Source organism: Microtus oregoni, unplaced genomic scaffold (genome assembly GCF_018167655.1).
Source record: "Microtus oregoni isolate MIOR12 unplaced genomic scaffold, Mior012 000118F_ref0000498, whole genome shotgun sequence".
Classification (NCBI taxonomy): domain Eukaryota; kingdom Metazoa; phylum Chordata; class Mammalia; order Rodentia; family Cricetidae; genus Microtus; species Microtus oregoni.
Window position 1 is genome coordinate 863,930 of NW_024544747.1, and position 24,477 is coordinate 888,406.

At 49.9% G+C, this 24,477-nt stretch overlaps 2 protein-coding genes across 2 annotated transcripts; both read left to right on the forward strand.

Moving 5' to 3' along the window:
- The first annotated feature begins 359 nt into the window (after positions 1 to 359).
- Krt77 (keratin 77) lies at positions 360 to 10,986 on the forward strand. Its single transcript, XM_041646045.1, has 9 exons — positions 360 to 905; positions 4,411 to 4,625; positions 5,554 to 5,614; positions 5,978 to 6,073; positions 6,913 to 7,077; positions 8,319 to 8,444; positions 8,555 to 8,775; positions 9,121 to 9,155; positions 9,529 to 10,986. The coding sequence occupies exons 1-9, from the start codon at positions 360 to 362 to the stop codon at positions 9,807 to 9,809; spliced, it is 1,746 nt and encodes a 581-aa protein (XP_041501979.1). The 3' UTR covers positions 9,810 to 10,986.
- A 7,445-nt stretch (positions 10,987 to 18,431) lies between these two features.
- Positions 18,432 to 23,572, forward strand: Krt1 (keratin 1). The gene is made up of 9 exons (XM_041645999.1): positions 18,432 to 19,016; positions 19,928 to 20,142; positions 20,460 to 20,520; positions 20,907 to 21,002; positions 21,150 to 21,314; positions 21,444 to 21,569; positions 22,023 to 22,243; positions 22,666 to 22,700; positions 22,785 to 23,572. The coding sequence occupies exons 1-9, from the start codon at positions 18,432 to 18,434 to the stop codon at positions 23,141 to 23,143; spliced, it is 1,863 nt and encodes a 620-aa protein (XP_041501933.1). The 3' UTR covers positions 23,144 to 23,572.
- The last annotated feature ends 905 nt before the right edge of the window (positions 23,573 to 24,477 follow it).

Below are 24,477 nucleotides of genomic sequence, written 5' to 3' on the forward strand. Positions count from 1 at the left end.
CTCAGCGTGTTTCGTAGGAAAAGATCAGTGTGAGATTTGAGGAGAAACTCCACTGGAGTTTCCAACACTGAGATCCTGAGAGATTGCTGCCCTTCGATATCTCCATAGTAAGAGATAAACGATAAATGATCAAGTTGGGGGAGTTTGTCTGCAGTGTAATTTCAGCAACAGATAGGTGTGAAGTTTTTAAGCAGATGGAGCTGGCAAATATTCCCCTCCCAGGCACCCAGCCCAGCAGGTGTGTGTATATATAGGGACTGAGCCAAAGCCTTTGCAAGGGAGACACAGCTCCTTCCCTCTTGCTTTCTGCCTCCTTCCAGTTGGGCCCTTGCTTTCCACCTCTGGTTGCCCTAGCAACCATGAGTCACAGGTTTAGCTCTCAGTCTGCTTTTAGCTCGAGAAGCAGGAGGGCCTACAGCAGCAGGTCCTCCTCGGGCTTTGGCGGTGGGCGACAGGTTGTGGGATCTGTGTGCCAGTCACGCGGGAGGTGCAGCGGCGGTGGTTATGGAGGGGGGTTTAGCTCCCGGAGTCTCTACAATCTGGGCGGTAGTAAAAGCATCTTTGGGAGCCTAGTAGGGAGAAGCGCCAGTGGTTTTTGCCCTGGGGGAGGAGCAGGAGGATTTGGAGCAGGAAGAAGTTTTGGGGGTGGTGGCTTTGGAGGCGGTGGCTATGGTGGTGGCAGATTTGGAGGTGGCTTTGGGGGTGCTGGATTTGGTGCTGGATTTGGTGGGTTTGGCGGATTCGGTCCGTCTTTTCCTCCTGGGGGTATCCATGAGGTGACTATTAACCAGAGCCTCCTGGAACCCCTACACCTGGAGGTAGACCCTGAAATTCAAAGAGTCAAGAACCAGGAGCGTGAGCAGATCAAGACTCTCAACAACAAGTTTGCCTCCTTCATCGACAAGGTAAGTACCTTAGGGGTAGATAGAGTCCTTGGTCAGCATCCAAGTGGCCGAGAGGGCCTCATGCTCTGCCATAGTGCTGATCCTGCGGAGATGCTTCATTTTGTTGGTGGCAGTCCCTCCATTCAGTGTGGTCTGGGACCCCAAGAAAGCCTTTGACTGAGGCTATTACATAGATAACATTTAATGTAGGCTTCTCAGCTCTGCATTTTATCTTTCCCTTTCAGTAGGAAAGCAGATAAGAGGTGTGGTGATACCCAACAGGTACACACGATAACAATCTCGCCCTCGGTCACCATTACCCACGTTCCGTTCATCTGGGTTCCTAGACACCTGTTCACTCATTTAATCACCCGCCTCAGCATCCATCCTACGTACCATCCATACGCATGTATCTGTCCACCCACCCACCAACTAAACCACACCATCCATTCATGCACCCATCCATCCATCCATCCATCCACCCACCCATGCATCCGTCTGCTTATCCACATACATCATCCATTTATCTACTCATCCACCCAATCTATTCATCCACTTATCCTCTTAGGCACACACATTCACCCATCACCCATCCATCTATTCACATCCATTCATCTCCCTTCTTCTATCTATCTTTATCTATTTGTCTGCCCACCTATCTATATCTATCTACTTATTTACACCATGTATTCATACATCCATCTAATATGTCCACCCATCCACTCACATCATCCATCCATCCATCCATCCATCCATCCGTTTACCCATCCATTTGTATTCATTCACCTAAATATCCACTCACCCACCCATCATCTATCATCCACAATAAATATCACCTACCCATGCTTCTACCCAACACTCATGCCTGCACCCATTCCCTGCTATGCACTCAAAGGCTTATCAAGCCACCCATTCACCTGCCTGTCTGTCAGTCTACCTGTCCATTTGTCCCACTCCTATTCATTTCACAAATATTTTATTAGGTTTACTGCATGCCACCATACACAGAAGCTACAGGGAGCCCCCAAGCTGAATGGCAGAGAACTGGGACAGTTTATAGGAGATGTGTTAGTATGTGTGGCAGCCTTTGGGTCATGGTAGCCTGAAGGTGCCATGAGTTATGCCATGGTGGACACTGGAAGTGCTTCACTGAGAGATCCCAGGTCTCACCTCGGTCTTGAAAGTGAAAGGAGAGCCAAGCACAGCAGAAAGAATGTCCATGTAGCAAGGAAGCGTGACAAGTGTGATCCCTTCCAGAGAATGTCAAATGTCAAGATTTCTGGGAAAGTGACAGGAAGGAGAGAGGTGGTGATATAATAGAGGGACAGACAGCAGCAACAACTGGGAAGCTGTCATGGGCTTCAGTAAATGTTCTGGTGGCAGGTCTCTCCAGAAGCTAACGGGGCATTCTGTCTGAGTTGTCCTTTGTAAGTCACCTGAGGCTAACCGAGAGCCACTGTGAAGCCCTTTACCCCAGTTCACTGATTAGGTTTGCCTCATGCTCAGGTCTCTGAGGAGAGGTTGGCAGACAGTAAAAATCTTCCTTTTGATACTTGCAGAGGGAGGTACAATGACCACTCTCTGCTATCAGGGCAAGTGTTGGAGCTGAAGTGGTTTGTGAGCAGGAGGAGGGCATGGAGTAGGGCCATGGACAGCCCCAGGGTGTTCACTCTGGAAGTGAAACCAATTTGGACACCATGGTGCCTGAGTACAGGCAGAGGCCAGAAGGTTTGCCTGGAGCAAGGACTTAATAGTGAGGGAGATGCTGCCAGGAGGCCAAGGTTGCCGAAGGGGGAACAGGGAAAACTGGCATCAACAAAGGACCACAGATTTCTGGGAATTAATTTGGGATTTTCATTGGATCAAGGCTCCTGCCATCAACAGAGGCTTGTTTAGTTTTACAGCAGGGTACCAAGGTGCAGAAGATGGCTTCCTGTTCTCCTTTGGAGCTGGCCTTGATGACCATCAGCCAGGTGGCCTCCAGCCTGAACAAAAACAAGCTTTTTATTACTGTAATTTCTCATGGTGGCCTCTGGTTTCCCATCTGCACAGCCTGGCCTATTCTCAACAGCACAGTAGAGCCATCCCTTGAAAGGACAGAACCTCTCCTTCATAAGTCCTCCCTTGGCATAAAAGTCACAGTCTGAGAAGCCCATACCCACTCTGCCACTGTCACCAAACATTCAGCTGTAATGGAGTAACTGACCTTCCCCCTCTCTGGAGTGTCGCCACAGAACAGAAATAGTGGCAGGAATTCCTCATGGGGTTACAAGCTGCACTGACATGGGACATCTGAGAACTGCTTGCCCCAATCTGTTGCTGTGATACAGCCAAGCCAAGCCTGAGAGATAATGTTCTCTGCACACATTCTTCCGATTAGAAGCAGAATCCAAGGAGAGCTGGCAAGAGCTGGCCCCTCAGACAGGCACAGTCTCAGGGGCTTGGGAATTCTGGGTGACTTATAGCGCTCCATCTTAGGACAGTGTCTGCAAAGGGCTGTTCTGCTTCCACAGAGCAGTGGTTACCCTCCCTTTCATAGAGATTTCTCTCTTAATGTGTATATATGAATGGATATGTTTATAAACTTACTTATGTAGGAATGTGTTTGTGTACAAGTGAGTATGTAAATGTGTGCACATGAATGTGAATATATGTGATTATACCTGTCTGTATAACTATGAATATTTATGCATGTAAAATATATATACAGATGTATGATGCACACACACATATATGAAATGTGTGAGAATTTGTGTGCACACGCACACACACACAGTCCTTGAGGGAAGCACACAGTTGGCACAGCTGTCTTTATCAATGCATGACACGAGAAGCTCCACCTGTGGGCAACTGGCAGGGAACAGTGAAAACTGAGTTTTGTGACATGAAGGACAAAGGACTTTTGATCCATGCTGTCAGCCCCCACTCTGTGTCCAATCTTTGTTCCCACAGTTTGAGGGGAGGGAGTGATGAACAGGACCATGCTGATGCTCTATTTCCTGGGCAAGCAAAGGAAGTAGTAATCTAGGCATTTTTTGAAATATGTCAGCCCAAAGCTCTTACTTGGGACGTGTAAATGCATTGTGGGACTTTAAAAAGTGGAAGCACTTATTTAATAGTTCTACCTGGGCTATAATAGCATTTAAATGAGGTTACTGTCTTGGAAACCACAGATTCAGGGGGCACCCACCCAAGCATGCCCGGGATACTAAAAGACTGCTCCTTCTGCCTTCCTGTTCTCAGTCATGAGCCACACTCCAGTCATAAAGACAAAGGAAATGACAATTGCTCATTTTGGCATGGATAAATTGAGTGTGGGCTGAAAGCTCTGTTGTGTCAGGGTGTGCATCTCAATGTAACTGGCTGGAGGTGACATAAGAAACTGTTTACCTCCCCTGATGGCCTGAAGGCCCATCTTGAACTTCCGAGGAGGTTTGAGTGGGCTGCAAGGCCATGGATAGCTCTTCCCATGGAGAAGGCTGTTCCAACTCATGGTCTGGGGTATTTTGGGGACCTTGGTTTTTAGGTGCGCTTCCTGGAGCAACAGAACCAGGTGCTACAGACAAAATGGGAGCTGCTGCAGCAGGTGAACACCACGACTCGAACCAGCAGCCTGGAGCCCATCTTCGAGAGTTACATCAGCCAACTGCAGAGGCAGGTGGATTTTCTGAACTCTGAGCGGTCGCGCCAAAACTTGGAGATCAGGAGCATGCAGGATGTCGTGGAGGACTACAAGAGCAAGTAAGGATCCAGGTGGGGGAGGGGCCAAGGGGCAAGTCAGGGTCCTTTTGCTGCAGTAGAACCAGGGGGCTCATGTGGTTCTGCAGTGTATAACTGCAGGGGGTGACGTTTTACATGTGACAGTCCTGGTGGGATGTCAGTGGCAGCTAGCTGACAGTTACACTGAGCAGGGAAGGGCAGGGGATGAGTGAGCCCTGCCTACAAGTTCATCTCTTTGTCTGGAGCATCCCCCCTTGTTGAGTACTGGATGGAATAGCTCTGTGGTTCTTAAACTTAAGCTTGCCTCGTGTTGTGTCTGAATCTATGTCCCACTCCAGTGGTTCTGATCCAGTGAGTCTGGGATGCAGTCAGAGTATGTGTGATGCCAATGCTGGTGGAATGGGGACCACACTGAGACGCACTGGTTGAGATGAAATGATACTTAATAGTTAACACCGGCAAGGGTAGGGGTGACTTCATGAGCGACTGTTAGTCCTAAGGGGCCTTTTCTACAGTTTCCCACCTCAAAGGCCATGCTCACTGTGTTGGGTTACTGGAGAATCACATATGTCTGAGTCCCCAGGGAAAAATAAAACTCACAGTTGGGGGCAGAACTATAGTTGAAACATTTTTCTCTTAAAAGATTTGGTCAAAGTGGTTATTACTTTATGGTTTTATTGAAAAAACTTGAGGTAAACATTTATAACATTGTAACATCAGAACAAATGGATATTTGGGGATATTCTGTGTCTCCGAGTTTTTCATGTTGTGTACTGTCCTTACTGTTGGCCAGGAGGATTTGGAGTTACTCCCAGTCATCCGTCAGCAGTGCTGGAGCAGGGCTGAGCTCAGGATGGTGGGGGCTTGGGAAAGTCTTGGTTTTCTGCTGGGAGGCCGACCCTCAGAGGGCCGAGGTTGGCCCTCAGCCTGCTTCTTGCCTCCACCACAGGTATGAGGATGAAATCAACAAGCGGACCAATGCTGAGAACGACTTTGTTGTTATGAAGAAGGTAATGGAAAGGGGGTCCCCAGGGAGCTGAGGATTGGGTAGGAGAGAAGCCCTGGGAATCCTCTGTGCTGTGGATAGGGTGACCCTTGGGCCAGCATGGGCACGTGCTCTGCCCAACTGCAGGGCATTTACAGAGAAAGGAAGCCAGACGGACTCTGCTTTGGGATCTGGAGAGCTGATGTGGCTGAGGCATGGTGGAGGTTGTTGTGCCTCTTTCTAGGTCCCTGATTTGAGTGAAGTGATAACATTTTTAGCCAGGAACTAAACCCAGAGAGAGAGAGCATTTGACAGTGACCCGAGGCCAGACATGAGGCTGGTGGCATGTAATGCTTGGGTAATGAAGTCAAACATTTTCATCACTCAGGATGTGGATGCTGCTTTCATGGGCAAATCAGACCTGCAGTCCAAAGTGGACACGCTGTATGGGGAAGTCAACTTCCTGAAATATCTATTTGATACGGTGAGTCAGTCCTGGGGAGAAGCCCCTTTCTTTTCCCACACCTCATAAAAGCTGGAGAAGGCTCATCTCACCAGGAATGCAGCTCTTCATGTTGGGACAGCCATTCCCTGAACTTCAAGGTTCTGGTTGGGGCAGTGGGGATGTGGGTGGGCAGCGAGAATCTCGAGTAGGTGAGGGTGAAGTGGTTTCCTGCTTTATGGTCTCCTGGGACACGAGAGTAACAAGCAGGTCTTCACGCTCTGTGGGAAGGCCATCAGGCTCCGGGAGAACCCTGTAGAAAATGATAGGATGGGTTTTGTGGAAAAAGCAAACTGGAGGCGGAGCCGGAGTTTGTTCCCCAGATCCACCTATGACCTGTGTCTAACGTGCGGATTCATGCTCCCAGCTGAGTGCTGCATCAGAAGCTCTGCTTGTGGAGTTGCCCATTCAACAGAAGAGTGCATGAACTGAGATTCAGTTATTTGCTTCGTCAAGCTGCTAGTCAGGTGACTCCAGACTGGAGTCCCTTCTGCTGTCGTTGAGAGCTCTTATGGCTACAAGGAGCAGCTGTGTCTTTCAAAGACATGTGTCAAAAAACTGGTGAAGCCAGGGCAAGGCTGGGGCAGTGAGTACAGAAGGCATGATGGAGAGGGGGTCACGGAGTTGCTTCCTCCTGCCGAGATGCCTGGGCCCCATCACTTGAGTTGAGACACTTAAGACCTTCCATTTGTGTTTCATTGCTTATAAGAGGCCCTTCTAGCTCAGATTCCGGCTTCCCCAGGAAGCCTTGAGGGAGAAGCTGAGGGGCGACTGAGGCTCTAGGGGAGGGTGGAAGGAGTGAACTATGCTCTGCTTCGCAGGAGCTGTCCCAGATGCAGACACACATCAGTGACACCAATGTCATCTTGTCGATGGACAACAATCGCTCGCTGGACCTGGACAGCATCATCGATGCAGTGCGAGTCCAATATGAGCTGATCGCACAGAAGAGCAAGGATGAGGCCGAGGCACTGTACCAGACCAAGGTGATCTTGGGCTCTGAGTTTGCACCCCCAAATAAACAGAAACTCTCCAAACTGATATTGCCTCCTCACTTTAACGTGTAACATGCCAATGGTAAAGACTTCCGATAATCGGCTAAGGATTCTCTTCGCACTACCCTGAGTGCGTGTGGTTAGTTCCTGCCTGTTGTGGTTATTCATTTTTAGTTCATACTCATAGGTGCCACACTGCCTAATTCTCCTAAGCCTTGCAATACTAGCTGCCATTAACCATAACTAGACTCAGGAGTGCAAATTACAAACGTGTTTTTTAACCACCACCACGTTTGTTGTTTTTATTTTTCATAATACTATCTTTTTTGTTTTCTATTTTATATATTACTTAGAAATGGCTTTCTGTAACTCTAAACATTCTACAACTTTCTTAACAGTATGGGAACTTATTAGGTGAACACTTGTTACCATGCCATTGGACATATTTTCTGTTACCTCCTGGGTATGAATGCATGTTTCTGAATGGTCAAGGCTCTAGTTGGAGGAACAAAGGCAGGCAGCTCAGCCATTCTGAGTAAGCAGGATGTGGTTGTCTGCTTTGTAGATTTTGAAGTTGACTCTAGGGTCGCCGACCTCTGTCCCACAATCTGGAAGCAGATGTTGTGGGATACAGTGGATCTTGTCACTGACCTGGGGAAGGGGAATTGTGTCAGAACACACATTTTCTCGTTAGCTCTTCAAGAGGACGCCCTGTGTGTAGTCTGGTTGATGAAGCAATGCTGGCACAGGAGAGAGAAAATAATGACTGTGGGTTTTTTGAGGACTTCTGAGGCCAGCAGTTCCTGCCTGCTAGGAGAATCACTCCGGAAATGGGACAAGGAATATGGGGGTGGGACAGAGTGAGAGGGTCCAGTGTGGGTAAGGATGGTGTGAAGGCTTAGGTGTGCGAAAAAGGTGGTGATGGGCATTAAGAAACAGGGTTGTCTGAATGGAAGAGGAGAAGAACGCCCAGAGACTGGTGGAAATCAGGGAGGAGGGAGGTTTATTATAGTGGGGTGTGTGTGTGTGCGTGTGTGCGTATGTGTGTGTGTGTGTGTGTGTGTGTGTGTGTGTGTGTATGCACGTACTGTGCCTGCACATGTCTTTTTGTTCCTCAGCTGAGGGAGGTTTGGGGTGGATGACCTTACTCCAAGAAAGAGCGGCCCAGAGCTTTCTCTGGGAGACCATAGAAAACCGCAGGTGCTGACCATGGTGCTGCCTCTGACCTATAGTACCAGGAACTGCAGATCACAGCCGGGAAACATGGAGATGACCTGAAGAACAGCAAGATGGAGATCTCAGAGCTCAACCGCAACATCCAGAGGCTGCAGGCGGAGATCAACAGCGTCAAGAAGCAGGTGGGGCGCGTGCTCATGGTGGGCTCACCAGATATGCCACCTCCCATAAGGTCAAGGTCAGATTCTAGGGGCTCAATACCTCTGTGGTACTCCACTTGTCTCTGATACAGATCGAACAGATGCACGGATCCATTTCTGATGCAGAGGAGAGAGGAGAAAGGGCTCTCCAGGATGCAAAGCAAAAGCTGCAAGACATGGACGAGGCTCTCCAACAGTCTAAGGAGGAGCTGGCCAGGCTGCTGAGAGACTACCAGGCAATGCTGGGGGCCAAGCTGTCCTTGGATGTGGAGATCGCCACCTACCGCCAGCTGCTGGAGGGCGAGGAGAGCAGGTGGGTGTACTGCAGCCATGTGCCTTGGGCCAAAGATATGAATGTACCCATGGACCAATGAGAATGAAGAAAGGCTTTTCCAGGTGTTCCCAGAAATATTGGTGGTTCAAGGTGAGCGGAAAGATGCAAGTTAGGGTGTATAGGTTAGAAGGGTAGGGGGGAAGCCATTGTTACCCACCCCTTCTCCCAAGCACCAAGCTCCTGTACTCCAGCCTAAGATAGGTGCGGCCAGGTGTGACCCACAAATGCTTTAAGACTTCATGAAAGAGCTCGGGGACAGTTCTACTCTACCCCTACATCAGCATCTCTGCTCCTATGGCTGATGGCCCTGCTTTCATTTCACAGGATGTCGGGGGAGCTACAGAGTCAAGTGAGCATCTGTAAGTAGCATCGTCCGTCCGGGATGGAGGCTGGATGGGCTGGGCCGGGTTGGCTTTGTTTTCTAGTCTCTTACAAGGAACACCATAGTGAGCAAGGCCTGCTTTTCTTGATTGGGGTACTTGACAGCTTTGGTTAACGATCATTAGGAGATGCATCCAATAAAAGCTGAGCACTGAGGCCTTTTCTCTAAACAGGGGTGGCACACTTAAACGAAGGCCTACATCCTTTGGAAGTACGCAGTGACTTCCAATGAGTCTGTTTTCAAAGAGGAGGTCACTAGGGATGACGGGCTGCAGGCGCTCACGGCGGGTGCCGCTGGGTCCCCCTGACGAATCCTTCTGACACTTGTGCGTCTGTCCCTCCCTGATACAGCTGTGCAGAGCAGTCAGGTGACTGTAGGCGGCGGCAGCTACGGTGGCGGCAGCGGCGGGGGTTCAGGCGGTTACGGCGGTGGATACGGCAGTAGCTCCCGCGGGGGCAGCGGCGGTTACGGAGGAGGAGCAGGCTCCCGCGGGGGCGGCGGGAGCTACGGCTCGAGCAGCAAAAGCAGCAGCAAATACAGCGGCGGCGGCGGCGGCCGGAGCGGCGGCTCCTCCCGCACTCAGATAGTGCAGACCTCCACCCACAGTTCGCGCAGGCGCGTGGTGGAGTAGCGGGAAAGCGGCTTCAGTACCTCTCCTGCCGCCCTCCCCCCGACGCCCTCCCGGGCTCTCTCACCTACCTTTTCCCAACGGGTCTCAGCAAGCTTCCAGGTCACTTCGCTCTAGGTGGGGAAGCAGGTCAGATTTACCGCCTCTTTATTTCGTTAAAGACACATGCTCACTCCGGCACCACTCCGCTGTCCCTCCACTGTCCTGATACCCAGGGGCCTTGCCCAACAACGAAGAAAAAGAGCTTGGAGAAAAACTTCACTAGGGGCCTCAGACCCAGGTCCCTTTTTCTCAAACTGGGTAGCTCAGTAAATAATAACCCCTCACCCACAGCGGCCTTCTGAAATCTCCCCTCAAAGAAACCTATTGCAATGCAAGTTTGTTTAGCCAGGGGCACATCTGAGACAAGGGCCATGGGGAGGGGGCTTGCTCTGTAGCCTTATGCTCCCTCACCATGATGGCAAGGGTGGGTTTGTTGTTCAGATTCGGTACCTGTAGGTCATGCCCGTGCTGATCTATTTTGTCTCCTGGGTTAACAGCCCCAAGTAGGGATCGTTCAGTGAGCATGGGAACTGGAGCCCTTGTCCAAGGAATGGCTGTTCTCAGCAGTGGGTGTGGGTGGTATGGGATTGACAATTACGGTCTGTTTCTGTCCCTCCCCCTTCCAGCAGCCCCTGTATTTGGAGCCAGCTCCTTCCAGAACTCTGTTCCAAAAGGACGTGCTGAGAATTGCCCAAACATTGGGCACCGGTAGGACAGCCTGGCCCTGAGGAATGAGAGATGTTGCCTTGGGTTGGGGAGAGATCCAACCTTAAGCCAGTCTGGAAATGGCCCGGGTTTTAGCAGGCAACCCAATGCTCTCTCTCAGAACTCCTAAGTCCCTTCTGAACTCTGATTCTAAGTTGTCAGACTTGAACTCCTAATTTAAAATTTAATTTACAGTTCTCTGAAAAAAATCCTTGAACTGTGCCGAGGAGGCAGGAAGAAAAAAGCACAACCTATGAAGAGCCACTAGAGAGGGAATTGGCTTTGCTTCTAAGTTCTGGAGACCCCTTCACTGGCTTGCTGAGCCTGTAATTTTGTCTGGAAGGGCTTCTCTGTAGGGATCCCTGGGGAATGCTGTGACTTCATTGCCTGTTGGAAGCTGAACTTTGAAGGGCTTGGCAGTTCTGCTTTTTTCTACAATAAAATTTTCTGTGATCTCAGTATATTGTGTGATCAGGAGACGAGTTGTTATTTCTTCAGTTCTTTGAAATTAATTCAAATTTGGGAAGGTAAGGCTTATTTTTTTTCTTGTGTGAATATAGGTATATATGTATACAGGCACGTGTGTGTGTGTGTGTGTGTGTGTGTGTATGCAGGTATGGGCATATGCCCATGGAGCCAGAGGGTATCAGCTGTTTGTCTTCAGGTGTGGTCTGTCTTCTTTTCTGGGTCAGGGGGATAAGTTCTCTTATTGGCTCATGACTTGCCAAGCCAATTAGGCTAGTCTGGTGGAACCGTCAATGACAGCCATACACACCAATCTCTGCCTAATCTGGTGCTAAGATTGCAAGTGTGTGTCACTATGCCAGGCTTTTATATCGTGGCTTCTGGAAGAGCAACTCAGGCCCTCACGCTTGCTAGGTGGGCACGTTCCTGTGGTGCCATCACTGCCCCCAAGGAGTATCGTCTTCTATACTTTTTTATTGGACAAGCAGTGCACCATCTTGAGAAGCCTCCCAAGCTCTCAACACTTACCAAGCATTCAAAAGCCAGCTGCACAGTGCTCAACATTTGTACAGTTCCTATGATGGCTTGTTGTGAGTTGCAATCATACTGGAGCGAATTATTGTACCGCAGGCAGTGGCCCATTCCCTGAGCGGAGGCCCATTCCCTGAGCAGGGACAAGGGTCAGGGCAATTTTAAGAGATTCTTCAAGGGAAACAAGATGCAGATGTTTTTAAAATGGGGTCAATCACTCCATACCTGCCTCCTATGTGGAATTTCAGAGTCAGTGTGAGGGAGTCTCATAAGATTTGTGAGCTGGCTTCTCGTTTAGTGAAGGAATATAGATAGAATTCAGATACGGGATGCACTCGGTTTTGACCACAGACTATATTGGTAAGATGTATTCCCACACCTGACAGTGTATCTTGGCAGCAGGCCTGTTGGAAGCAGATTAGGGAAGGGAGAGATGAGCAGAGGAATTGTTCTAACAGAAGAAGAGAAAGAGGATATGGAAACAAGGTTCTATATTTAAAGTAAAAAGCCCAAAGCCTGGGGAGTAGCCAAGGGAGAGGTGGGGAGACAGCAGTGAGAATAAACATGATTGACAGCGTTTACCTGTCACAGAGAACGCGTTAGTCAACAGGGCGTGGTGACAGCGGAGACAGCTATGGGAACCAGGAAGAGGAGAACCAGGAAGAGTCCTGTTCAGGCTCTTCTGTTGGGAGACCACTCTGGGAGCTATGAAAGCCAAGACTGGTAACAGACAGGAGTCTATGCAGAGAACAGTGACCAGGGCAGTAGTGGTGGGCATAAGGAGCCTGGTCCTTGTGGAATGGCTGGAGGTTCCAGAGAGAAGCCTGGGGCAGGGGAAGAAGAGCTTATTAACTACGGAGATTTGAAGAGCCTGCCTAGACAAGGAGGCTTGGCCCCGCTGATGACCCACCTGGACAGGTGGGAACTCCAGTAGATTTGATCTCGTGTGAGACACCAGCCATGTGGCTGTGATGAAGCTGTCAGGTTGAGGGAAGTCACAAAGGATGGTGGGGCTATGTGTATGGAAGCATGTCACAGTTTGCTGTATGTGTGCATGTGGGAGGGCCGGAGGAAAGCAAGGGATCCCACTCTGTATGTTGAGTGGCAAGAATAAGGTCAGACACCAGGGAAGGCCAAGCACCAGCCAGGACTGTAAAACAACCCGAGCTTCTGGCAGCACTAGACACGGTCGAGGGTGTGGACTGGGATCACACATATGTTTGTGATGCTCGAAGGGAATCCAAGGTGACTCTGGGAAAAAGCGTCAGTTTGGGGCTAGTCACAGGCCATCTTTCCCATCCTTCTGGGCGGGAGTTGGGATTGTCCCAGAAAACGTCCAAAGACTTGACTATCTGAGTCAGAGAGGAATGCAAATCATGGACCAGGAGGAGAGAACTAAATGCCCCAGTTCTGGGATTGTGGGCAGGGAGATACTCCAGAGCAGGGGCATAGGAAATACGGGGAGAGAGAGAGGAGGCAAGCAAAGAACCTAGAATCTAGAGCCTGTAGGCTTATGTTCTGGGCAATGGGGAGTTCTCTAGGCCTGAACAACAGAGACGGGCACTGGGAGACGGCAGAAGACTCTAGAGAAGGTTCTCTGGTGTGTGGTCAATGAGCAGTCTCACGAGGGCCAAATACCACCATACCCAGATTATCCCAGTGAGAATAACAAGCAATTCTATAAATGCCTTGCTTTTATTATCTCATATGGTTTCCACTGTCGCTGTGACAGGACCTAGGAGGCCCCAGTGCTGGCTTGGTGGGGTATTCTATATGCTGAGATAGTGCTTTTCCGTAAGACAGTCAGAAGGAGAGCATGGCTGGCCCATCATCCATCACCCATCAGATACTGGCTAGTGTGGATCCCAGGGAAGCTGTGCCAGCGGCTCCTCCCCCTGGGAGGCGTGGCAGGGCGGGCCACAATAGAAGTCTAAATTTAATTCCACCAGCTTTCCAGCTGCAGAGATTTTTATCTAGGACACAGTGAACAGGAAGAACAGCCATTGGCTCACCACCTCTCTCACTCCCTCTAACTCCATCTGACCTTGGATGAGATGTGCCTGTCTAGGCTGGGAAAGTTCTTGGTCTGAGGAGGAGTCTTGAGAATGCCACCTGACTGCCTAGCCCTTTGGCCCAGGAAGCATCTTCAAATTAAAAAGCCAGGTGCTCCAGCAGTCCCTCTTCAAGAGCACTGCTGTCCCCATGGCTTTGTTGTTGTTGTTTTTTTTTTTTTTATCAGCTTTTCGATCCATTCAGGAAAGTATGTCTTCAAGTTGATCACTGCTCTGTTGCTGGGTTGGGCTGGGAACTTGGGCTTCTGGGAAGTTCTCCAGAATGAACGATCATTTCCAAATGTCTCAATGCTAACCTTGGAAGGCTTTTGGGGGCTCCAAGTTCCAGTCTGGCTTCCAGTCTGTTGCCCCCCTCTGCCCCCTGCACCGTGGCATTTTGCTCCACTCCACAGAACAGGCATCCTATGGTTTTAGCCAGTGTTCCATGCATGTAGCCCTGCCTCCCTTCTGCTGTAGGTGCTGGCTGCTAGCCTGGTTTTTATGAGATGCAGCACCATCTTCCCTATGACAGACTCGTGGTCTTCCCAAGCCCTGGGGAGTTTCAAGACATTAAACCTTAGGGTTTTGACAATTTTTAGCAAGGGACTTGTACTAAAATCTCCCCCGTGATTATATCAGCTTTCGGGCCCTTCCAAATGCAAGGCCTACTGACTTTCTTCTCTCTAGCTACCCCCTACACTCTGTAGTTTCCTTGGAAGGTAATTTAGTCTCAATTTTACAAATGAGGAAACAGTCTCAGAGAGGATTGGTGACCCGCCTAAAGTCAAACAGCTGGATATGTGCTACCAGGAGTGTGGCAGTGGCCTCCTCCACCCCCACCCCAGTACAGAGCGACACAGCATCCACTGTGGCCTCTGGTGGCTTCCCCACTGCCCAGCAGTGACTCCTGGGGGCTGTCCTCTTTGCTGCCTGCCTTCAATGAGTCTTCTCCTAGCTCTGCCCCTTTCCATCTTGCATTAAAAAGCCTTGGCCCCTCCTCAGCCATTTGTCAGCTTTCAACATCTCACCCCGCCTCCCCATTGTCTGTGACTCCCTGCACTCCTCCCAGGCTTCAGCTTTCCCACTCCCCTGAAATTTCTGTCTCCCACAGCCCGGCAGAGTCCCTCAGGGCTGGGTGGCTTGTCATTGCATGTTTCTCTTAATTCTTTTCTTGGTCCCATCCCTCAAAAAGCTCTCAAAATATCACCACACCTGCCCCTGCTGTGCCCCAAAACTTGTCTTGGCAGCGGTGTGGGGGTGTGGGGTAGGGGGTGGGGGTGGAGGATGGAGAAAGGCCTGTGCAGATGTTCTGGAAGGCCCTCAGCTTGTGCTATTGCTGGGGCCCATAAAGCAGGCCGAGAAGAACCTAAGACCTGGAGGATTAGCACTGGTGAGCGAGCACACAGGCACACACTTGCAAAAGAGCCAGCACACCAGCATATGCTCGGCTAAGGCAGTAACCTAGTTCAGGGGAAAGAGCCCAACAGAATAGCAGCGTGTTAATCAAGGAAACCTCCCTGGAGGAGGTGAGGTCTGGGCTGACCACCAACCAGCTAAGTAGTTGGTTATTACAGACAGACTGAAATGAGAGTCTAGAGCAGCTAATCAGGATGCGAGGTGTGTGTGTGTACATGTGTGTGTGTGTGCGTGCATGTGTGAGCGCGTGCGTGTGCGTGTGTGCGTGTGTGTGTATGTGTGCGCGCGTGTGTGTGGTCCTAAAGCCTGTCTTCGGGATGGGCTTTGCAACAAGTAGACAGGATACCGGAAAGCCTTATCAGAAAAAGAAGTAATGAACTGGAAAAATGAGACCCAGAGGAAGGGGGAAGAAAAGGGCTGGACAAAGCACAGAGAGGAAGGGTCACTGCTTGAGGTTGAATGGAGAAGGGACACGTGAAGCAGGTAACAGCCTGGCCAAGGTCAAGAGGCTTGGCTCTGGAGGCGAACAAGTCTTGCTTGTCAGTTACCATCTGGTGACCCAGGGTACACACTTCAACCTCTATGAACCTATTATCTTTTCCTTAAAGTGGGGCCAGTACCTCTCAGTACCAGCTACATGAGATACAACACTTAAGAGTGTTTGGACCTCTAGAAGTCTGGTCTGTGTCCCCTCTTCATTCATGTGTTCTCGGAGCGTGGGGCTTATGCCTTTGTTTCACAGGTGTTTTTTTAAAGTATCCTGCATCGGAGGACGTCCTAGGAATTAGCTGTGGCTTGCTGGCAGTGCTGCAGTTCCTACCCTCGAGGGTTAAAAATGAGCCGTGGAGAGGGAACAGGGGTTTGATTCAGAAACTGGAGCATTCCTAGGAACTGACTTTACAATCTCGGCTCTGCCATGTTCTCACTTCTGTGGTAGGCAGGCTTGATGGCACAGTCTCTGAGCACCAGAAGCTGGGAATGGCCCCCAGGTCCACTTGCTTTCTCTGTACTTCTTCAGGTTAGGAGGAAGGTCAGCAGAAAACCCAGGGTCTGCTTCCACCCGTGTCTTGTCTTAGCTGGAATGTGTTAACCCTCTCGATACCTCAGCTTTCAGCTTCATACTGTGGGTTCAATGGCCTCGTGGGAAATAAACTTTGGTATGTGTCCTGTGGGAGCCATGGGAACTTCAGTTGAGGGTGCTTTTGTGTCTTCTCAGGGTCCCTGCTGGAATGTGTTTGCATAGCTATAAACTGGTTTTCTTTCTGTTGGTTGCTTAGGGAAGCAGGGCTCACTAGAAAGATCTGTCATTGGCTCTCACACACATTCACATACACGAGCATGCAGACAGATATGCACACCCCTCCAAAATGCTAGAAGGAATCGATTGTGCCGAATGATATGTCTCATAAGGGAGTATGCTGGACTAAAAGAGTTTTGATTGCCTGTCAGAGACGCTTAGGCAACAGTTATTAGCACGCCAAGGCCACTCCAGTCCCCATTGTTCCCAAGAACCAATTACTCATTCCCTAAAGAGATGGAGAGTTTAGCAGCCCAAGGATGCAGGCTCTGGGACAGGGTTTCAGAAGACAGTGCTATGGAAACGGGAGGAGTGGGGGACAGAGGACAGGCTGGGGGGCTTCTTGGAGGAGGGCAGGCAAACATACAAGAGAAAGCTTGATGGGTTGGTTGCAGAGGGCTGGCATAATTGCCTGGTTCAGAGCTACCAGGGACTGGGGGTATGATCTTTAGAGATGCCCCTCTCCTTCAGAGCTTGCTTGTACACAGGGGAGTTCCCACACGCTCACAAGGAGCCAGAAGCCAGAGCAGCAGGCTCCTTGCTAAGGTGTCTTTCCTCCATTTGCATGTAGTGTGAAGAGCATGCCAGGCTTCTAAGAAGTTTTAAAATGATCATCTGTGTGGATTCAGGTCTTTCCAGATCTCGGTGTCACTACTGTCTGTAAATATCGATCAGCTGCTCTCCAGGAAGGCCCCTGGCTGGGTGCGACGCACATGCCCACGACGACACCCAGACAGAGCAGCGTCTCCCTCACCTCCATGCTCCTCTTCTTAGAGTGATTTGAAACAATATTTTTCCAAGTGCGAGGATCCAGGGACTCAAAAGATAAACTCATTTTTCTTTCAGAGCCCTCCATAGCAGGATAGCGTTTCATGCTGTCCAGTGATTCCCACAGCACACAGGCGAGTATGAATTCAGTTGCACGCTGACATACAAAACATGGATTAGGATCTTATACACTGTGTTTAGCTAGGTGCTCTCCGCTCACATTCCACGGGGCCACTTAGCAGCTCTGGAGATGTGGGGAAGCCTTCCAACCCGCATGCCTCAGTTTTCTCATTTAAAAATGGGTAGACTAATATCTTTCTCAAAGTTGCTATGAACATTAACTTCTGTGTACAAACCATAAAACACTTCCTGGCACATGACCCGTTTCTGACTTGTTTTTACACTGCCCCCCCAAGTCCTGCCCCCCTTAATAGCTGTTGTCGCTGACTCCAGAAACTCTGCGAACCTCGCAGGACAGATTTTCCAGATTTCTATAACTGCCCTCCCTTCCAAACCTACTGTCATGCCTCAACTTCCCCACTTTGCTTTACTGCATGTACTAGGTGCCCACTCATCTCCACAAGGCTGGCATTTGCGTGGCACCTGCTTCATTTGCTGGCCTCTTATGCCCATTTCCTGCCCTGGTTTGTCTTTGAAAAGGAACAGCTAGGAAGCTTAGGAAAGAACTCAGCGCTCGCCTCAGGAGCTTCCAGACCATCTGTCCATCGGGCCTGTTCGGGGCAGTGCCTTTTCTGTCAATCAATGCCGAGCATTTGTAGAAGCCAACTTTAGAAAACATTTGATTTCTAGCTTCCAGAGCCTTTACTCTGTTCCAGGAGGTGAGATTTGATAAATGTTGGGGTTTGAAAGGATGACCTCTGAAAAATGAGGGCTCCTTTAGGGATGCATGCTCGAGGAATTGCACCTGCTACTCTGCAGCACCCAGTGACGGGTGAGAGTACAGTCAGGCAGACTTTTGTGCGGGGTTGGGGGGGATCCTGTCCAGAACATCAAGGAGTCAATACGGGGTCCTGGTTTCTCAAAGCCACAAACACTTGAAGAGAGATCCTGTCAGATAAAATGATTTCCACACGAGTCAATCTTGTCTGCACAGCAATTTTGAGAGCCCATCCTCGGAGCTAGGTGTGTAGTGTTTATCGTATTGTTGAGGCTCGTAAAAATCTTGTATGGCTGCAGGCAAGCCAAACCCTCTGCGGGCTCTGCATCTCCGCTGACTCTGAGGACCAAGCCCAATTTCCTCACAGTATATAAGGGCATGGTGCTAGGCTCAAGGCAGAGAAGTTCTCAGCTCCTTTCTTCTCTTGTCTTTGCTCTTCTCTCTAAGCCAACATGAGTCGACAGTGTAGTAGCAGCAGGTCTACCTGCCGGCTTGGGGGCGGCAGAGGCTTCAGCTCGGGTTCTGCAGGCCTTGTCAGCTTCCAGCGCCGATCCACCAGCAGCTCTGTGCGCCGCAGTGGAGGAGGCGGTGGCGGGAGATTTTCAGGAGGCTTTTGTGGGAGTGGGGGCTCTGGTGGTGGCTTTGGAAGTAAAAGTCTGATTAACCTTGGAGGCGGCAGGAGCATCTCCATGAGTGTGGCTGGAGGTGGACACATGGGTGGTGGCATGGGTGGTGGCTTTGGGGGTGGTAGTTTTGGGGGTGGTGGTTTCGGGGGTGGTGGTTTTGGTGGCGGTGGTTTTGGTGGTGGTGGCTTTGGCAGTGGAGGTGGTTTTGGTGGTGGTGGATACGGGGGTGGTAGATTTGGGGGTGGTTTTGGGCCTGTTTGTCCCCCTGGTGGCATCCAGGAAGTCACTGTCAACCAGAGCCTCCTGCAACCTCTTAATGTGGAAGTCGACCCTGAGATTCAAAAAGTGAAGTCTCATGAGAGAGAGCAGATCAAGACACTCAACAACAAATTTGCCTCTTTCATTGACAAGGTGAGTTCACCTGCTTGGGGTTTAGGGTGAGCTAGCTTCTCTTAGGCTGTGGGACTGAGCGGCAAGATGGGGTAGGCTTTGCCTTGTGTCTGCATTTGATGACTAAAAGGACATGTAGAATGGAATTCTGGGACATGTGCTAAAAGTATGCTCAGAAATGATGCTAATGAGCAAGTTACTGGAGAAAGGGAATCCAGAGATGAACCTGTATGACCTTCTGTTCCATTTTTTATTGAGCTCTTGAACTAAGTTTGACTGAAGATTACATAGAAATAGGGCTAATGGAACTTTCTAGGGTGCAAATAAGAAACCCATAAGGGTCTTCCTGGCCGTAAAGGTGCCTGTGGAGTAGCAGAAAAGATGGAGTAGATTGGCGCCAAATACCTTGTGCTGTCAAAGGGATCTCTATCCCCTGGCAATTTCCCATGAGCATTGGATCAGGAAGGAGATTTTAAAATACACATATTCAGGTCTAGAAAAACACAAACCACTTTCGACTTTTCTGCTAATTTATCAATAATGTCAATATAAATTTAGGTACAATAAGCTTCAAATCCAATTTGTTATTTTCCTAACATACTTTTGAACTGTATATATATCCCAGCGATGCAAGTTTCTATCTGACTAAAAACAATTGGGAGGCAAACTTCCTAAGTATCATATGTCCATTTCAGAGGATGATTCCAGTAATTTGGGTGTGCTGTACTATTGTGTTATACAGTTCCTTCCTTCCAGGGCATCTCTGGATTAACTCATGGGTTGTGTTTTGCTCAGAGATTGATGTCACCTCAATGGGTTTCTCCCTAAGCCTATTGTTGTCAAATGGGAATTGAAGTTCTTTTCCCAGTGAGGCACTGGTCTTGCTCGGTGGCCCGCTCCTGCCATTGGGGTAATGGGTCTTTGGTTCCTAGGTGCGCTTCCTGGAGCAGCAGAACCAGGTGCTGCAAACCAAATGGGAGCTGCTGCAGCAGGTGGACACCTCAACCAGGACCCACAATTTAGATCCCTACTTTGAGTCATATATTAGCAACCTCAGAAGGCAAGTGGACCAACTGAAGAGTGACCAATCACGGATGGATTCAGAACTGAAGACCATGCAGGACTTGGTGGAAGATTACAGGAACAAGTAAGGGAGCCTAGACGGGTGTATGTTGACTCAATAGTTATCCAAAAGATTTCCAGAAAGCAATCTCTAATAATATGATTCATGTAACAAAGGATTTCTCTCATTTAGGGACAAATCAATTGGGCATTAAAAAACAAAAAACAAAACAGCCTCTTCATCTTCTCAGAACATGGGTAGTTTAATGATTTTAGTGCTCAGAAGAAAGGGGTGGCAAGACGGCATTACTCATTGCTTGTGAAGGGAGGCAGCCGTTGGTAGAATACAAGGTTCAAGCCTCAACCTCCTTTAATTGCCTGATCGGCCACGCTTCCCTGCAGGTACGAGGAAGAGATCAACAAGAGGACAAATGCAGAGAATGAGTTTGTGACCATCAAGAAGGTGAGCAGATTCTGTGGGGTGGAACCCATCTGGGAAACAATAAAGGTCATGGCAGAAGGAAGCCATGTTGTGGAGAATCAGGTAGCCAGCCTGCTGAATATCTGGCAGTAGAGAAATTTTCTCTCATTTCTATGGACCTATACTAGTCCAGGCCTCAGTTGCTCCTTGGTTTTCAGCACCTATATACAGTGAGAGAGGAGGCAAGTTCTCAGCAAGCCAGGGAGGCTTCCTGTGGTATGAGGAGATAGAACAGCCTAGAACTGCGATCTAACTGGAGAAAAGAGGAGCAGATCTTAAGTCCAACTCCACTTGGAGAACTCCTTCATGGCTAGAGAGGAGGCCTGCCCTGGGAAGAACGTGGCTTTATGATACCTTTGTTCCTCCAGGACGTGGATGCGGCTTATATGAGCAAAGTAGAGCTCCAGGCCAAGGTGGACAACCTGCAGCAGGAGATCGACTTCCTCACAGCGCTCTACCGTGAGGTAAACTCCTGAATTTCAAACCCTAGATGGAGGTCCTTGAGTCTTGACCCCACCGCTCTGCAGAGTGCCTTCCTTCCAACTCCCAAGCCTTCCCTCTAAGTTGGGTCTTTTGTTCTGTGAGACTCACTGAACTTTTCAATCCTTTAGGAATTGTCTCAGATGCAGACTCACATCAGTGAGACCAATGTTATCTTGTCCATGGACAACAACCGCACTTTGGACTTGGACAGCATCATCTCCGAAGTCAAGGCCCAGTATGATGACATCTGCCAGAGGAGCAAGGCAGAAGCTGAGACATTTTATCAGAGCAAGGTAAGCTTGTGCAAACTTCGTAGGTTCTCTGGAAGGTCTGGTGCGGTGTCCTGTGCCTGCTGGCATGTTTGTGTGCCCAAGCACACTGGTTTCTACCCACAACTGACTGAACTAACATGTTATCTTTAGTATGAAGAGCTGCAGGTCACAGCTGGCAGACATGGTGACAGTGTGAAAACTTCCAAGATGGAGATTTCTGAGCTGAACCGAGCCATTCAGAGACTTCGATCTGAAATTGATGGTGTCAAGAAGCAGGTACTCTCAGTTCCACAAAATGGGGTGATCCTCCAGTCATAGGGGAGACTTTTCCTGATTTTGAGGCCTGCAGTCCTTACCAAAAACTACTCTGCCTCCTCTATTCTTTTTGGGGACGATACCAGCTCCCCGCACTCAACGCAAACGTGCAATGCTCTAAAGGGAAGTTTGTGAAAATGACCCAGTAGAGAAGAGATGGTCACAATGAATGGACTAGCCCATGATCAGAGCAAACAGGAGCAGAGGAGGGAGGAGAGGTGGGCAGAAGGTTCAGAGTCTTAGGACAGGCCCAGGAGAAGAACTGTATGGTGGCTAAGGTGACCTGAGGGCCAGTGGTCCTGTGTGCCTCAGCATATTGGCCCATGGAGGGTGGGAGGCTAACCTGATGGGAAGATCACGGTGACATTAGGGACTGTGCGCCCGTCCATGTAACGTGCTCTCTTCTGTTCTCAGATCTCACACATGCAGCAGAACATCAGTGAAGCCGAGCAGCGTGGTGAGAGCGCTCTCAAAGATGCACAGAACAAGCTGAATGAGCTGGAGGACGCCATGACACAGGCCAAGGAGGAACTGGCCCGGCTGCTGCGTGACTACCAGGAGCTGATGAACACCAAGCTGGCCCTGGACATGGAGATCGCCACCTACAGGACCCTGCTGGAGGGCGAGGAGATCAGGTGAGGAAGGTCACTTCTTAGGGATTCCTTCCTGATGGCAGTTTGTCCTGGGCTGGGAAGCAAGGACTGTGTTCACATGCTCTGTGTTTTTCTCTTTTCCTTTCCTTTCCTCCTCACTCTAGTTTTTCTGACTTGCTCCCTGCCTGTCTCCCCATTCCTCTTTAATATTTGAAATGGAGCAATTCATTGGGGCTGGGTGGGATCTCCTGACAGCCTTTATAACTGAGCCCCATCGGCTAGCTGTAAGCGTCTTGTCCAATTTAGGGAGATCTCTGCCTGTTTGGACTCAGGCTGAGAAACCCGCCACGAGGCTAAGGAGCAGCTTTCTCATGGAGAGCATTGGGGAGACGTCTAGGATATGTTCCATGGGAAGGGGTATGAGAGGATGTTGTGTCCTAAAGGGTCTGATTTGTTTCCCACAGGATGTCTGGAGAGTGCACCCCCAACGTGAGCGTGTGTAAGTACAAGCCGGTTTCTCAGGGCATGGTGCGGGATGGGAAACGAGTTGAGTGGGGTGGGGTGTAACCGAGTCTCTCTGCAGCGGTGAGCACCAGCCACACCAGCATCAGCGGAAGCAGTAGCCGAGGTGGCGGCGGATACGGATCCGGAGGTGGAAGTTATGGCTCTGGAGGCGGCGGCAGCTACGGCGGCGGCTCTGGAGGTGGCAGCTACGGCGGCGGCTCCGGAAGTGGCGGCGGCAGCTATGGTGGCTCCGGCGGTGGCGGCAGCGGCAGTGGGGGCCACAGAGGTGGTTCTGGAGGGGGCGGTGGCAGCTCCGGAGGCAGCTACGGTTCCTCTGGAGGAGGCCGTGGAGGATCTAGCTCCGGGGGCGTTAAGTCCTCTAGTGGCAGTTCTAGCGTGAAGTTCGTTTCCACTAGTTACTCCCGGGGGACCAGATAGAGAGGTGCTCACCACCCCATTAGCTCCCCCTTTCCATCACCACCAAATATGGCTGGCAAGACCAAGATCAATTGCCCTAGTCTTATTGGAGAGAGAGCTATGATGAATGGCACCGATTCAGCCTATTTCCCCTGCGCTTCCATCCCCCCCCCCCCCCCCCCCGCTCTGCCTCCAAAGAAGTTCTCAGTATCTGAGTCCCCTGATAACGACCCCACTTTATGTTTTGCTGGAGTAACAACTCAGAACTGCCACCACCTACACGACATTTCAAAGAGGACGTCAGACCCAGAGCTTCTTTGCTGTGCCCAAAGCACTTAGTGCTCTGGACCGCCCCATAGCATCCTGTATCCTGCAGCCCGCTCAGCTGCTTTGGTTTTGTACATACGGTGTTTGCGAGTCGTTTGTCTTTTCTCCCATTTCTTCGTTTTGCTGCAATAAACTGCATTTGAAATTCTCTATCAGCTTCAGTCTATTTGTTTACGACGGGATGGAGGGTGAACGAATGCTTTGTGTGACTGAAAGGCTGCGCAACCAAATGACTCATGGGGAGTTGGGATGGGGAGATTCTGAGAAGGGAGGCAGATCAGGTGGAAGCCCAGGGCACACGCTCTGTCCAAATAGCTGGGCGTATTGGAGGCTATATTCATATGAGAAGGCTTTGTTAGAATGAGCAGGTGGGGAAGGGGACCTGCATGGAGAAGACAGGAAAGTCCTGCCTGGAAAAGAAGTTGTTCCTGTGGACTGTGATGAGGATTGACAGCTATAGCAACCACAATACAAACTGTGGCCTGAGGAGGAGTGTCAACCCCACTGGGGGGATAGCAGTCAGATAAGTACCTCTCCCTCTCCCATCGCTTGCAGGCCACCAGCCAAAGCTTTGCCCAATTTAAGAAGTGACAATCTAGGTGCACAGATCAAACTTGCGAAGTAGCGAGGGCACAGCATATGGACGTGCTCAAGCTGGAATCTTATTAGTTAGGTTAAAATACACAAGTGACAGATCTCAGTTTTGGTAGCTCTGCATTAGGGATATAAAACTGCATCTTCCTCATGGGACTGAAGAAGACAAATGAACTACAGCTCAGCCATAGTGAACACCTCTCTGCTTCGATTTTTAAAATTTGCTTATTTGTTTATTCTTCTCTCATATATTACATCCCTACTGCAGTTTCCACTTCCTCTTCCTTTCCTCCAAGTCTCTCTCCCTCCCCTTTCACCCAGACCCACTCCTCCTTTAGAAAAGCAGGCCTTCCAGGTATATCTACCAAATACGACATAGCACGTTACAGTAAGTTTAGGCACACACCCTCATATCAAGGATGGACGAGACAATC